This window comes from Heptranchias perlo, chromosome 19 (assembly GCF_035084215.1).
Source record: "Heptranchias perlo isolate sHepPer1 chromosome 19, sHepPer1.hap1, whole genome shotgun sequence".
NCBI classification, from domain to species: Eukaryota; Metazoa; Chordata; class Chondrichthyes; order Hexanchiformes; family Hexanchidae; genus Heptranchias; species Heptranchias perlo.
The window spans coordinates 46,605,363-46,621,252 of record NC_090343.1 but is presented as its reverse complement, the minus strand read 5'-3'; the positions used below and the strand labels follow the sequence as shown (position 1 = coordinate 46,621,252).

General features: G+C 41.0%; 2 protein-coding genes across 2 annotated transcripts in view; one reads left to right on the top strand and one right to left on the bottom strand.

The window, feature by feature from the left end:
* The window catches only part of rab22a (RAB22A, member RAS oncogene family), a 71,920-nt gene extending 59,702 nt beyond the window's left edge, over positions 1–12,218 (bottom strand). The window contains exon 1 of the mRNA XM_068000698.1: positions 11,946–12,218. Coding sequence (XP_067856799.1) covers positions 11,946–11,981 — 36 coding nt within the window. The 5' untranslated portion in view covers positions 11,982–12,218. The remainder of the gene's footprint in view (positions 1–11,945) is intronic.
* Positions 12,219–12,588: 370 nt separating this feature from the next.
* LOC137335363 (serine/threonine-protein phosphatase 4 regulatory subunit 1-like) overlaps positions 12,589–15,890 on the top strand; it is a 62,926-nt gene continuing 59,624 nt past the window's right edge. The window contains exons 1-2 of the mRNA XM_068000696.1: positions 12,589–12,603; positions 12,700–12,744. Coding sequence (XP_067856797.1) covers positions 12,597–12,603; positions 12,700–12,744 — 52 coding nt within the window. The 5' untranslated portion in view covers positions 12,589–12,596. The remainder of the gene's footprint in view (positions 12,604–12,699; positions 12,745–15,890) is intronic.

The following is a 15,890-nucleotide window of genomic DNA, read 5'->3' as shown; positions in this document are numbered from 1 at the left end:
CGTTGGAGGGGGCAGGGAGAGGGGTGTAAGGTGGTTTGTAGTGAAGAGAAGCCAGGGGTTATCTTTGCATTCCAGGATGATCCTGGAATAGTGAGCAGTTTTGGCAGAGGAGAGGAGGATCTAATCGTGCTTTACATGGTCCAGCCAGATCCGGCGATGAATGGCTAAACCAGTTGTCCACCATAAACATTCAAGTCTGCATCCCTTGGATTTAAAGGAGCGGAGATGAGGGCCATACCATGGGGAACGACCAGTGAGCGAGAGTAATGGTTTTAATGGGGACAAGGGCATCAAAGGTGGAGGTGAGGGTATGATTGAGCAGATCAGTAGCTGCAGAAATGTCCTGGTGAATGAAGGGCCAAAGGTTAGGCAGTTGAGAATTTGAAAGTGCTTTGTAAGTGACTTGGGGAAAGAGATTTTTCCAGGGGCAGACACAGAAGGGAGTGGGGTTGGGAGGGGGAAGAGGAGTGTGGGTGAAGAGGGATACAAGGAAGTGATCAGAGATGGCCTTATCGTGATTGACATGAACGACACCCCCCCACTTTGGTGTCCACAAATTTTGAAATTGTACGTCTGACTCCCAAGTCCAAATCGTTAATGTAAATTGTGAACAACAGTGGTCCCAGCACTGGACACCACTTCCCACCTTTTCCCACTCTGAGTAGCTATCCTTAACCCCCACTCTCTGTTTTCTGCTTTGTAGCCAGCTTGCTATGCATTCTGATACCTGTCCCCCGACTTCACATGGTCATGAGTCACCAAAGCAGTACCTTTTCGAAGGCCTTTTGAAAATCCAAATATATTACATCTACTGCATTATCCTTGTCTACTCTTCCTGGTTACTTCTTCAAATAATTAATTCAATAAAGGTTGGTCAAGCATTCCTTTTGAAATCCATGCTAAATATTCTTTATTATATTTTTGGTTTCTAGATGTTTTTCTATTACATCTTTTGTAAATATTCTATTATCTTTCCTACCACCGACGTTAAGCTAACTAGTCTATTGTTCCCTGGACTTGTTCTATCTCCTTTTCTAAATATAGGAATCACATTAGCTGTCCGCCAGTCCTCTGGCACTATTCCCTTTTCTAATGAATTGTTACATATGTATGTATGTATGTAAGTCATAGTGCCTTTGCTAGCTCTTCCCTAATTTCTTTTAATATGCGTGGATGCATAACCAGGGGTTTTATCCTCTCTAAGTTTGATTAGATTATCTCCCCCCCCCCTCCCCACCTTTCTATCATAAATGTCTTCATATCATTTTTGTTCTCTTCTTCTAATGTCATGCCCACCTTGTTAGTCTCCCTGGTAAATACTGAGGCAAAAGTAATTATTTAATATTTCTGCCATTTCGCTATCATTACCTGTGAGCTTATCTTGTGCAGCCCTATCCCTATGCTGATTTTTCTTTCCTTATTTATGTGTCTGTAGAATACTTTACTATTTCTTTTTTATATTCCTTGATAATTTAATTTTGTAGCTCCTCTTAGCTTTCCTAATCGATTATTTGACTTCTTTCCTAACCTCTTCGTATTCCCTTTTGTCATCCTTTCCTTTATTGTCTTTGTACTTAAGAGTATGCCTTTTTCTTTAGTTTCAATTTTATCCTTATCTCTTTATTCATCCATGGTGTGTCATTGGTTAGTTTGTTGTTTTTTTTCTAAAGAGAAATATACTTCTCCTGAACTCTATCGATCACCATTTTAAATATTTCCCACTGCTGTTCTATCTCAATTTTTTTTTCAGTTTACCTTCCCTAGTTCCATTCTCATCCCCTCAAAATTAGCTTTTTTTCCCTCCAATCTATTACTTTGGTCTTTGTCAATTATTTTGAACCTTATATTATGACCACTATTGCCTAGATGTTCCCCTATAGTAACTTCTCTTATTTGTTCTGTTTCATTTCCCATTATTAGATCCAGTGATTCCTTTCTGGTTGGACTTCTTATGTACTGGGTAAGGAGTCCTGCACATGCTAAAAACTCCATTCTCCTTTCTCTACCTCTTCTTGCCAGTTTATATGGGGGTAATTGAAATCTCCCATGATTATCTGATTTTTTTAAAAAAAACTCATTTCATGGATTTGCCTACATATTTCCTCAACTTCCCTTCCACTATTAGGTGGTCTGTAAAATATCCCTTCTTATCCATTATCTCAACTCATATGGATTCTGTTTCTTTCTTAATGTTAGTTATGTCCCTTTTTTCTACTGCCATTATGTTGTCTAATTCGTACAGCTACCCCACCCCCACTTCTTCCTTCCCCATCCTTTCTAAATACATTATATCCTGCAATATTTAACTGCCAGTCCTGTTCTTTATGTTGCCATGTTTTATTTATCCCTACTACATCCAGCTCCTCACCAAGAATTGTTACCTTCAGTTCCCCATTTTGTTTCGGATGCTGTGCACATTGCTGTACTGGATATTTAATTTGTTTTTATTAATTGCTCCCCATACCTCATTTTTAACAGTTATTTTATATTTATGTTCTATAATAATATTTGTTCTCTGACTGTTTGTGGCCCTTATTCCTTTCCTTGGTCTGACCTTTACTCTCATCTCCTGGTTCTTTTATCTTCAGACTTATGTGATTTTCACCAGATCCCTCCCCCATCTTACTAGTTTATTTGATGCCCAAGGTGACGATGGACACAAACTAATGAATATATGCTAAGACCACGCAAGTTACCAGAATCTGGATACTGCCTTCCTCTGAATGTACAAAGTGGCATTACTCAACTGAAGCCTTCTGTACCATCACCACCAGCTTTCCAGCCATAGAACTGATAACCCTCTTGCTTTCTAGTAATGCCACCACTTCCAAGGGCAGATGTCAATGGAAAAATTGACAAAACACAGATTGTGAGAACACTTCACTAAATTACCATACAATTATTTTGTCGTAACTATTATTGCATCTTTTTTCTCCCCCAAAATATTGGATGAATAGTAGCAACTGCTTGGGTGTTGGGATCACTCAAATATACAACTATTGAAATGAATGATATGTCAGTCTATCTCTCACACTTACTAATAATTTTAATGACGGCAATCTGCACCTAATCATTGTGCGTGAGAGGCATCATCAGTCACTAAGTGTGGGCTTGCTTCACATGTAACTGAGGTTTTAAGTTGCTTAAAGTTTTACATAGGGCCTAAAACCAACAGGTCGACTACATTAAAATCAGCAGTTTATAACACAACCGAGCAGATTTTTTTTGACGAGTACATTGCTTTCCTGATCACGTGCATCAGTTAATACCAAAAGCAGCCAAAATCTCTGCCACTGTCTAGAATTATGGCAGAAACTGCACCTGTGTTACTGCTGCTCAAGAATCCATTTTGTTACACCACAAGCAGAGGTTGCCAGAATCTGAAAGGGGGAAACAAACTCTGTACTGATCATAAACATGAACAGGCTGGATGCAGTTCGCTGTAGTACAGTCATTGATTTAAAAAGGAAGAAATTTGCAGCATTGTAGTTTGTCTCGTATGTTTCAATCTTCACTTTAGGAACGGTCAGTCTTTAAGTCAATGAGATGACAGGAAGTGATAGACAGCAAGCACAGCAACAGATAGGGAGATTGGGGGTAATGATTCAGGTGTAGTCATGTTGCAAGTGCAACCTATTTGTGGTGAACTTTAGAAAGGTTGGTAATAAAACAGGCACTCAGGTGACTTGGCGGAATAATCTGCAAACTACCATTTAAATGAAAAGGACAGCCAGAAGCACCCCTTTAGATTGTGACAGACTGATGGCATTCACCGTCCACCTTTCCAACAAGCTTCATGTTGAGCTGTGCACAAAAAGCGAAGACTTTGGTTGAAGTTAGAGCTCAATACACTGGCAACATGCCGTTTAAACAGACTGCTGGGCAAATGCTTGCAGGGCAAAATCACACACACACACACCATCACCCCTCCCCCCCTAGCTGAAGAACACTGGCTATTAACCCAAGATGATCAGTTCGGTTTCTCAAATCAATTTCCAACAGGCAGTCTTGATCACTCGGGACTAGGGCGAGACTAGAAGATTTCACTTTGGACTTTTCCAGCCAACGGTCAGACATTTATCCATCAGTCCAGGCTGGAATTGGAGTCAAGCTCTGGGGCAAAAGAACAACGTACGGTTGCAATGGACCAGACCCCTGAAGTTATAATTTTCGCACCAACTTTGAGCCTTGCTACTGTGTAGCAAGAAGAGAAAAAGACTTGCATTTATTTAGCGCCTTTCATGTCCTTAGGACGTCCCAAAGCACCTCACAGCCAATAAAGGACTTTTGAAGTGTAGTCACTGTTATTCTGTAGGAAACGCAGCAGCCAATTTGCAGATAGCAAGTTCCCACAAACAGCAACGGGATAATGACTAGATTATCTGTTTTAGTGATGTTGGTTGAGGGATAAATATTGGCCAGGACACTGGGGAGACCTCCCCTGCTCTTCTTTGAAAGTTGTATACAATTTTACAACACCAAGTTATAGTCCAGCAATTTTATTTGAAATTCACAAGCTTTCGGAGGCTTCCTCCTTCCTCAGGTGAATGTTGGGTGGGGGGGGGGGGGGGGTGTAAAATTGTATACAATTGTCAACCCCAGTCCATCACCGGCATCTCCACTTCTTTGAAAGTGCCCTGGGATCATTTACGTCCACCTGAGAGGGAAGACTGGGCCTCAGTTTAACGTCTCATCCGAAAGACAGCACCTCCAATGGTGCAGCATTCCCTCAGTACTGCACTGAAGTGTCATTGATTTTAAGCTCAAGTTTCTGGAATGGGACTTGAACCCACAACCTTCTGACTCAGAGGCGAGAGGGCTAACGAGCCACGGCTAACACTAACAGTAACATTAGTAGAACATTAACAGAGTATATTGCAAGGCAGGAGTGATTCAGAAAATGAAAGTTTTTTAAAAAAAATGTTTTTTTTGGCTCATCGAGGAAAGGGAGTTTTGTGCTGGGGAATGGAACTCTTCCCATTTCAGGCATCCAGTCTTAGTATCAAGCACTCACAGGTCAGGTACAGCACAGTTAGATTCCTAACTGGAAACTGCTTTATATTGTAGGCCCATATTCACTAGAAACTGGCTTGAGATTGTATAAACTTATTTCACACTGTAAGCTTTCATCCCTTCACTCCGGGCTGGATCTGAAGTCAGGTTGCAGAGTTGTCTAGGCCATTATGCCATCCAGTTTCCCCCCAGAAACAGCAGTCTTAATAAAAAGGAAGCAAATACCCACTCCCCTCAAATCCCTATCATTGCAGACTGAAATTGCTGAACCCACAACAAGGATGTGATGGCCTTAGAGAGGGTGAAAAAAAATTACTAGAATAGTTCCAGGGATGAGTGACTTCAGTTACGTGGATAGACTGATGAAGCTGGGGTTGTTCTCCCACAACAGAGAAGGTGAAGAGGAGATTTGATAGAAATGTTCAAAATCATGAAGGGTTTAGATAAAGTAAATAAAGAGAGACTGTTCCCATTGGTGGAAGGGTCGAGAACCAGAGGACACAGATTTTAGGTGATTGGTACAAGAATCAAAGGTGATGTGAGGAAAAACTTCTTTTACACAGCAAGTAATTATGATCTGGAATGCGCTGCCTGAAAGGGAGATGGAAGCAGATTCAATCTTGGCTTTCAAAAAGGAATTGAATTAAATAAAAAAGGGAAAAAATTTGCAGGGCTATGGGGAAAAAGTAGGGGAATGGGACTAACTGGATTGCTCTTACAAAGTGCTGGTATGGGCTCGATGGGCCGAATGGCCTCCTTCTGTGCTGTAATCATTCTATGATTCTATGTTGCTGGTTTCTTAAAAGCCTTACATTGAGAATTTGAGTTATGAAATTACAGAGGCATCCATCACTCTCCAGAAAAAGGGAGTAACGCATCAGGTAACTAATTTTGAAACTGGAGGATTAATTTAGAATACTGTACACTTCAGGTCAAGGAAATCATGGAAATGGGATACCTTCTGTGTGTATATAGCAAACATTCCTAGCAAAGCAATATCCCATGAGCATGTCACAGGAACATAGGAACAGCAGTAGGTCATCCAGCCCTTCGAACCTGTTCTGCCATTCAATTAGATCATGGCTGATCTGTGTCTTAATGGAACCAAGGCGGGTAGATGAAGTTAACACTTAGATTTTTGTTAGGCAAAGGTATTATCACTCTCAGTTTTGAATTTTTTAATTGACCCCCCAACCTCAACAGCTTTTTGTGTGAAGAGTTCCAGATTTCCACTACCCTTTGTGTGAAGAAGTGCTTGCTGACATCACACGTGAACAGCGTAGCTCTAATTTTAAGGTTATCATAGTAGTATCATAGTATGTTACAGCACAGGAGGCGGCCATTCGGCCCCTCGTGCCTGTGCCAACTCTTCGAAAGAGCTGCCAATTAGTCCCACTCCCCTGCTCTTCCCCCATAGCCCTGTAAATTTTCCCTTCAAGTATTTATCCAATTCCCTTTTGAAAGTTGCTATTGAACGTGCTTCCACCACCCTTTCAGGCAGTGCATTCCATTCCAGATCATAACTCGCTGCTTAAAAAATGTTTCTTCACGGACGCCTCTGGTTCTTTTGCCAATCTCCTGAAATCTGTCCTCTAATTGCCGACCCTTCTGCCACTAGAAACAGTTTCTCCTTATTTACTATATCAAAACCGTTCATGATTTTGAACAACTCCATCAAGTCTACTCTGAATCTTCTCTGCTCTAAGGAGAACAACCCCAGCTTCTGCAGTCTCTCCATATAACTGAAGTCCCTCATCCCTAGTACCATTCTAGTAAATCTCCTCTGCACCCTCTCTAAAACCTTGATATCCTTCCTAAAGTGCAGTGCCCAGAATTGAACACAATACTCCAGCTGAGGCCTAACTAGTGTTTTATAAAAGTTTAGCATAACTTCCTTGCTTTTGTACTCTATGCCTCTATTTATAAAGCCAAGGGTACCGCGTGCCTTTTTAAACAGCCTTCTCAATTTGTCCTGCCACATTCAAAGACTGGTGTACATACACCCCCAGGTCTCTCTATTCCTGCACCCACATTAAAATTGTACCATTTAGTTCAGATTGCCTTTCCTCATTCTTACTATCAAAATGAATCACTTAACATTTCTCTGCATTAAATTTCATCTGCCATGTGCCTGCCCATTTCACCAGTTTGTCTACATCCTCTTAAGGCCTGTTACTATCCTCCACATCGTTTCCTACATTTCCAAGTTTTGTGTCATCTACAAACTTTGAAATTATACATTATATATTAATGATCTGAACTTGGGTATATATCAAAAAGAGCAGATATGCCCCCTTGTTCTGGACTCCCCCACCAGAGGAAATAGTTTCTCTCTGTCTACCCCATCAAATCCTTTAATCATCTTAAATACCTCAATTAGATCACTCCTTAATCTTCTATACTCAAGGGAATACAAGCCTAGTCTATGCAACCTTCCCTCATAATTTAACCCTTTTAGCTCCGGTTTCATTCTGGTGAATCTGCACTGCACCCCCTCCAAGGCTCATATATCCTTCCTGAGATGTCGTGCCCGGAACTGAACGCAGTTCTCCAGATGGGGTTCTGACCACAGCTCTGTACAGATGTAACATAACTTCCACCCCTTTGTATTCCAGCCCTCTTCAGATAAAGGCCAACATACCATTAGCCTTTTTAATTATTTTCTGTGCCTGTCCACTAGCTTTTAGTAATTTCTGTACTTGGACCCCTAAAATCTCTCTGCTCATCCACAGTTCCTAGCTTCTCACCATTTAGAAAATACTCTGATCTATCTTACGTCCAAAGTGGATGACCTCACACTTCCCCCACGTTGAACACTATCGGCCACAGTTTTGCCCACTCACTTAATCTATCAACGTCCGTTTGCAGCTTTTTGCTCCCAACTACACTATTTACTGTGCCACCTAACTTAGTGTCATCAGCAAATGTAGATATACGGCTCCGTATTCCTTCATCCAAGTCATTTATATAGTGAAAAGCTGTGGCCCCAGTACAGATCCCTGGGGGACACTACTAATCACATCCTGGGCATTATCCCTACTCTCTGTCTCTTACCTCCCAACCAATTCCCTATCCAAGCCTCCAATTCCACGTGCTCTCATTTTTGTTAACAGTCTCTTATGTGCACCCTTATTGAATGCCTACTGGCAGTCCATATAAATAACATCCATAGACACTCCCTTATCTACCACATTAGTTACCACCTCAAACAATTCAACTAGGTTCGTTAGACATGACTTACCTGTTACAAATCCATGCTGGCTCTCTCTGATCAACTCATATTTATCCAAATGCTTAGTGCCTGTCCCTAATAACAGATTCTAGTAGCTTCTCCACAACTGACATTAGATTGATAGGCCTATAATTTCCTAGTTTAGCTCTGATCCCCTTCTTAAATAATGGAGTAACACTGTCCCCTTGGATTGGAAAATTGCCAATGTCTGAATTGAGAGAGTTTTGGAAGATCATGATTAACGCATCAACAATTTCTTCACCTACTACTTTTAATACCCTGGGGTGGAAACCATCAGGTCCTAGAGATTTGTCTATCTTTAATAACATTAGTTTCTCCATCACCATGTTTTTACTTGTATTGAATCTAGTTGGTTCCTTCCCTTGATTTATTTTTAGCAACATCCAGCAACATGACTGCCATGTTTCAGAATTCTTTGGCTATTTTTCCATGGCAATGATCCAGAGATGAGTTTTTTTTTAAAAAATGTGTTATTAAGTTAAAGATTTCTTAAAGGAGTTAAATTTACAGGCCAGCAGGGCTGGCAGATGTACATTAGGTTTCAGGAGTGTCTGAACCCAAGATACTGGAGACAGTGAAAGACAATTTTGACATTCCACTGACCATGCACACTTAATGCTGCTGTGACAACCCTATTCATTTGAACTCAGCAGGAGTCATTGCCAAATTAGGCTGGTGGACTCTCTTTTGCAATTAGGTTTTAAAAAGAGACACAGGCACCAAAAGGCAGTGTGGCTTTTGAAAACAGGACTGCAGAGGCAGGCAGCCAGCAAAGGACAAGGGACCGCAAGGAGAAGAGTTCTACCAGGGGACTGTGGGACAGAAAACAGAGGGGTTATGCTGTATGGGATAGCATGACACGCAAAGTGGGATAGCTTGACATGCATGTTATTTTTATATCACTAAATGAAGCCAAGTTGTACCGATTGAACTAATCGATTCAAATCATACCTATTGTTCAACATTCCACAGTAAGATGAAAAGAGGTTTATGAATCAAACCAAACTTTGCCTCATCCAGTGCAACTCACTCTACTGACAAGAGACTGCAGTAGTACACAAGCCAAAGATATGGAGATCCAGTCCAGATAACAATGGAGTTTCATTGGTACATGCCTGCTCCCGCTACCATATAAGGAGATGTAGAGCAGTAAAAGTCAACTCCATTAAAAGGACGATGTGGAGATCGCTTATAGGAGCAACTGATGTCACTGAACCCGATAAGGTATCTAGGGCAGACCTAAATTCGTAACATTGACACTACTGGAGAGCTGTGACTATTCTTAATGAACAGTACAGTACTTTTCAACTTCTAAATGCCCAAATATACCCTACCCAATTAACTTAACTGTTTGAAATAGCAATCAATTATACCAGCACAGAATGTAAATTCATACATACACTATGAAAATACTGCATATGAATATACAAGCTGGCCCTGGAGTGGAGATAGAGTGTGAAAGAATTACATAGAATCTACAGGCCATTCAGCCCAACTGGTCCATGCTCGTGTTTATGCTCCACACGAGCCTCTTCCAACCCTTCTTCATCTAACCTTACCAGCATAACCTTCTATTCCTTTCTCCCTCATGTGTTTATCACCCTAAAAGCATCTATGCTATTTGCTTCAACTACTTCCTGTGGTAGCACATCCTAACCACTCTCTGGGTAAAGAACTTTCTCCTGAATTCCCTATTGGATTTATTAGTGACTATCTTCTAATTATGGCCTCTAGTTTTGGTCTACCCCACATGTGGAAACAAGAGATGGATACTTCCCACTCAAATGTACCCCTTGGCAAGTTGACTAAAGGACAGCATCAGTAAGAATCTATGGAAAAATATGCATGACATGACAATGCCACCTTCTTGCTCAAAGATGGTAACATGTATTTGAAGATTAACACAGGACAAATATTACTCACAACCTCTCTTCTCCTTACCCTCCAACAAGTAATATCCCTAATTCAGAAGAAGCCTGTCCCTTCAGTTTTGACCAATTGTAGGACTCAATCCTTCTAACTAAAGGCTAGGTGCAAATACACCAGTAATATCACAGGGCTGAAAGTACAGCAGTGCATACAAGAGCATTTAACAACAGCACATTTAAATATACAACTGAAGACTGGAAGAGATCAATACCTAGAAATTACTGCAGATAACATTAGAGATGAATTCTTAACACATACATACACCATTTGAAAAGAACATGCATTTATATAGCGTCTTTCACAACCTCAGGATGTCCAAAAGTGCTCACAGCCAATTAAGTACTTCGAAAGTGTAGTCACTGTTGTAATGTAGAGAAATGTAGTAGCCAATTTACACACGTTTTAAACAGAGGTGTTAACCCTCATTTTAAATGTTTTAACACCCTTGTTATAAGATACCAAGGATTGTCATATACATACATACACATATATAATATATAATAATATATATAATATATATATATATATATATAATATATATATAATATATATAAAAAATACTGCCAACAGTAATTTTGAGACTCATTACTCTTTAATACCAAACTAAACAAAAGCAATATATAATCCTATTGGTTTTGTAAACCATTGAACCAAGGTGAGACAATGAAAAATAATTTTAGTTTGCGACAAATCAATTTACGAAAAATAAATCAATGGTTAAGGAGCCATATACATCCTCCTAGTATTGAAATCACAGTACCTAATAGGATTATATATGGCAAATAAAGATATATTAATTTAAAAAGTCTTGTAATTTTGCTCCACACCAGGATTACCACTTTCCTGGTTGGTAGGCTGAACGGAAAACAGCTAGCTGCATAATCCCATTCAACTTCAGCCTGCCCCTCCTCCCCAGACAGCAGCAGTGCAGTGGCTGACAGTGAGTCTATCACATGGGTTAATCTATCTGATCCAGACACAAAATGTGGGGCCAACTCGATTAGGGAATCCATTTGAACAACAAAAAATGAATACTGGCAGGTTTAACACTAAACAAAAATCCAAACTATCACCCACAACAGAAAGTGACAACATATTAAAAATATACATTAAAGCCTGGAGCTGTTTCAATCCTTGACTCATTGCTCAATATTTGGATCTGTGAACATTACTGGTTTAACAATCAACACCAGATCTCAGGATTTTGACAAATTTGTAAATCCCAGCCCAAATTGAAAACCGATCCATTAACAGCTCTGATTTAGATATAAAACATCTCCCTCTCTTTTGGGAAAAACATATTTTCTAGAAATACAGCACATCTAATATTTAATACATAATTATTTTTTCAACCTAAAACATCTCACCTCATGACATTCTCAGGTTGGCAGCTTGATGCAATTCCCATTAATCAAAAATATGAATGTGCTTTCGCTCCAGCTAAACAATTTGTAAATACAACCACCTTACAGTTAACTTGTCCTTGCTCTTTACAGCAGGTGACATGCCTGGTGTGCTGCCAGCATTTTATGTTATTGTGTCAGATTTCCTACATGTGCAGTTTCTCCCCTTGCGTTATTTATTTATAAACACTTGGCAAACTGTTTTTTTTTTAAAAAGATCCACTGAACAAAATTATCACAGTAGATGACATCTGTACAATAATAAACATAAAATCTTAACTGCTTGGCACGCAACACTGATGACTTCAACCAACCTAAGGTAGGCTGTAACCCAGACAACCACTTACCCCAAGCAGGCAAACTTTCAGCTCCCTCAAAGCCATGGTAAAGCTCACAGCTTTCAGAAGTCCGCACACATCCCCACCAGGACAGTTCCCACCATTAACAAAAAAAAACACAGAAAAAGCTCAGCAATCGGCTTTTAAACTTAAAAAAACTGAATTAAAAGGCTGTTTTTTTAAAAAATGGACCAACACTGGGTGAGAGGATACTAATGCCCCGGCCTGTCGCCTCAGCCGCTCTGCGCCGCAGCGAACTCTCCCCACAGCAGGGCCGCGGCCGCCATCTTGCACAGAGCTGCTATCACGTGACCTAGTCAGTTGATCCACCGAATCATGTTCTGTATATATATTTTCATCACTCAAAATAACATTGCATACTTTATACAGCTTAAAGACTCGAAATTGTCGTATAAATATATATTTTTTTAAAATCTGAGATACTACAAAGCCTGAGGGGAGGAGCCGAACCGTTGAGCACGTGATCACTAGACTTTATTTGAAAATAATTCTACGGAGCCTTAATTTTGATTCTAACTATCTGCTCGATGGATGATTATCAGTAAGCGTTTTGTTGCACTGAATGTATTTACTTATTTTGTTCTTTAGTTGCGGAAGTGGTTGCAGGCTCTCCCCTCCCCCCCCCCAGCTCCATCCAAGATGGCGGGTATGTGAGTTATCTCTCTGCTAGTGGCTCTTTTACACTCTTTATCCGCGGCTTTTAACAACCTGTCTTTGTCTTTTCACATTGTTTTCTTCATAGGCCTCTCTCTGTATTACGAAGACTCCCAGGATGAGCTGGAGGAATGTGAGTATCGACTGGCTGTATCTGTATCTGTAGCTGTGGGTGGTGGTGGTGGTGGTCGGCCTGACAGACTCTCAGGGCCTGGCCCCGGCTTCAGTCACATACCCGAGAGAGAGGAGGAGGGGGGGGGGCAGTATGGAGAGGGGGGTCGGTGCCCTGACAGCTGAGCCTCCGTCCCCTTTTATGTCCCATGTTGCTGGTTCCTCCTCGCCAACACTCCTGGCCGATGAGCTGCCAGGTGCCGAGTTTTTCCTCTCTTCTCCCCCGCCGGGTCCTAATCTCACTCTGTGGGCTCCAGCTCCCTGTTTCCCCCTGGGGCAGGGGCGGGGGGCTCCCTGTCGGCATCTGATTCTAACCGGAGAACGGCGGGCCGCACTCGGCTCCTGTGTCCCCCTTTTAACCCTTGAGCTCAATGTCACCATAAACTGCGATTTAAATAGCTGACACCGCAATAACCTCTTCCCTCTCCAGTCCCTGCTTTTCGCAATGGCTCATGTGGAGAAGCTTAGCTTCTGTCTGAGCTGAGCTGTGTACTTGAGCGCTGATGTGCATGGATCTCAATGGGTGAAATCTGTAGCTGTCCAAATGAGGGGGTTGTTGAAGTATGGACTGTTGCTTTTTTGAGAGTTCCTCTTTATTTTTAAACACCGCTACATGCATGATCTGATTCGCGGGGGCGAATGTGATTGAATTTTCCGATAAATTGTCCCGATTAAGGCATTTTTCAGTGTTTCTTTTAGCGTTGAATGTCACTTGACTGTCAGAATAGATCACTGGAAAATATGGAGCGGAGGGCAAGAAGGGTATCACGCATCAGGAAAAGGCTGTTTTTGAGTGTTGTGTTTCTGCATTGGGGCTATCAGCATTTCTGAAATCTTTAATGCTCCACACAGTTATGCTTGAATTGTAATGAGCATAGGGTGCTCAATAAACACTGGATTTTAGAGAAAGGCTCTGCCTTTCCATAATTGAGCCATATTATCTGTTTTAATATCAATTCTAAACAATGTGAAGTCACACTAGGTACCATGGGTTAGGTTTTTTTTAGATTTTGTTAAATAAAGTAATAAAAGACCCAACTTACTTCCCCTTGAGGAGGAATATATCAGTTGCATGCTATGTTTGTGCAGTTCCTGCAGATTTGTGGCTATAGGGATTATGACTGATGGGGGATCATTCTTGATGCACTTTTGATTTTGAGCGGTATTGATATTGAGTTGTCTGTTCGGCAGTGTCCATGTTTTTTCCTTTCAGTTTCTCTCCTCTGCTGAAGGTGTGTGTTTGTGCAAGGGTTCTATAGATGCTGATACATTTCCCTGTACTGCCCCAGTGGCCTACACAAGAAAACATTTGCATTTATATAGCACCTGTTATATCCTCAGGACATCCTAAGGTGCTTCTCAGCCTTTTAATTACTTTTGAAGTAGTCACTTTTTTTGTAGGCAAACACTGCAGCCAGTTTGTGCACAGCAAGGTGCCACAAACAGCAATGAGATTATAACCAGTTGATCTATTTTGGTGGAGTTAATTGAGTGATGAATGCTAGCCAGGACACAGGGAAAAGTCCTTGCTGCTCATCAAATAGTGCCATAGGATTTATTTTACCTAAACAGGCAGATGATATCTGTTTAATGTCTCGCCCGAAGCACTGCTGTCCTCGACAGTGAATGATGACAGGCTATTCACCAGATGGGGCATCACAGCAGAACCAGATCCTATCCTTGCCCAATGTCCACACATGCAACTCCAACAGGGCTCGATAAATGGACTAGGAGTTATGCCTGACTTCCCCTCCCAGAACGCAGGCACAATGGGCTCAGCTATAGCAACCATGCTGCTACCACAGCTGAGGTCAGCTAATTTGCCATGGATGCAGTGTTGAACCTGGAATCGTTCTGGTCTGCTGGAGACAGTACCACAGCTGTTGGTGTTTTTGCACGCTGAGCACTCATATGAGCCTGCCATCCATAGCAAAACAACCTGTACCGGGATGGACAAAAAGCTCTTTTTATGTAAAAAAAAATTCAAATCCAAAATTGAAGTTTTTTTATTAAACTTACAGATATCTAGGCAGATACTGGGAGTTTAAATTATGTAGTTATACAACTTCAAATTCATCGCACCATTGCAAAATTCTACAGACATCTCTTAACTGTTATATAGTTGCATTCGAGTTAGTACATCACTAGTGTTATCTATCTGCTCTTGGGTCAAGATTGCCATTAGAAAAATGTCCTTGGTTAAAAGGCCTGATGATAACTGCCACACGCAGACTAGCCTAGATTTTTTTTTTGACTGACATTATTTTAATGTCGATGGTAACCCATTTAAAATAAATATATCACCAATTGGCAAATCTAAGCCTCTGTATATAACAGACGTTGGCCATTTTATAGCTGCTTATTTTCCTGCAGCAGCTCCTATTAATCAAAATGACAGCTTGGTATCACTGAGTTGATTACTGAACTTCCACATTGTGCTGTGCAGTAGTAGAACTGCAGCTCGCACTCCTCAGAATCTCCACGCACCCAGATCCTGACTGCATCTGCTGGACGATAGCCCCTGGTGGAAGGGAGGTTCTCATAAACACCAGTTAGAGTGACATGGGGAAATTGATAGCAAGTCTCAGCACAATCATTTGGTCAAAAAGATGGTTTATGGAGGGATGAGCATTATACAGCAACTAATGGGTTGAAAGAGGGAGAAAGAAAATTTAACATTTTAAATTCCTAGCAATAATATAACTTTTTTAAAAATAATCTCAAAGCTGCAAGTCCCAGACAGGCTGAAAGGACCTGCAACAACTGAATTGAATTTAAAGCAAACGCATTTTAAAATTCTGTGGCGTGCTCCATCCAGTCTGTTAATCAGGATGTGTCTGACTTTAGTCAGCTCTTAGCTCTGCAGAGTTAGCTCTATGCAAGGGAGTGAGGGAAAGTGAGTTCAATTATGGAACAAAGAATTAAAGGGAAGGTTTTTAAAATGACTTTACAAAGGATGGTTTGAATGTGGAATTGTCAGCCGCAAAGCAGATGCCATAAAGTGTCTGGGCAATTGGATAGCTGCTGAAAAAAGGAATGTCAGACAATAAATATTGTGAGCAGGAGAGGGGTTAGATTAGGAGGCTCCTGAAGAAAAACTCTGGGACA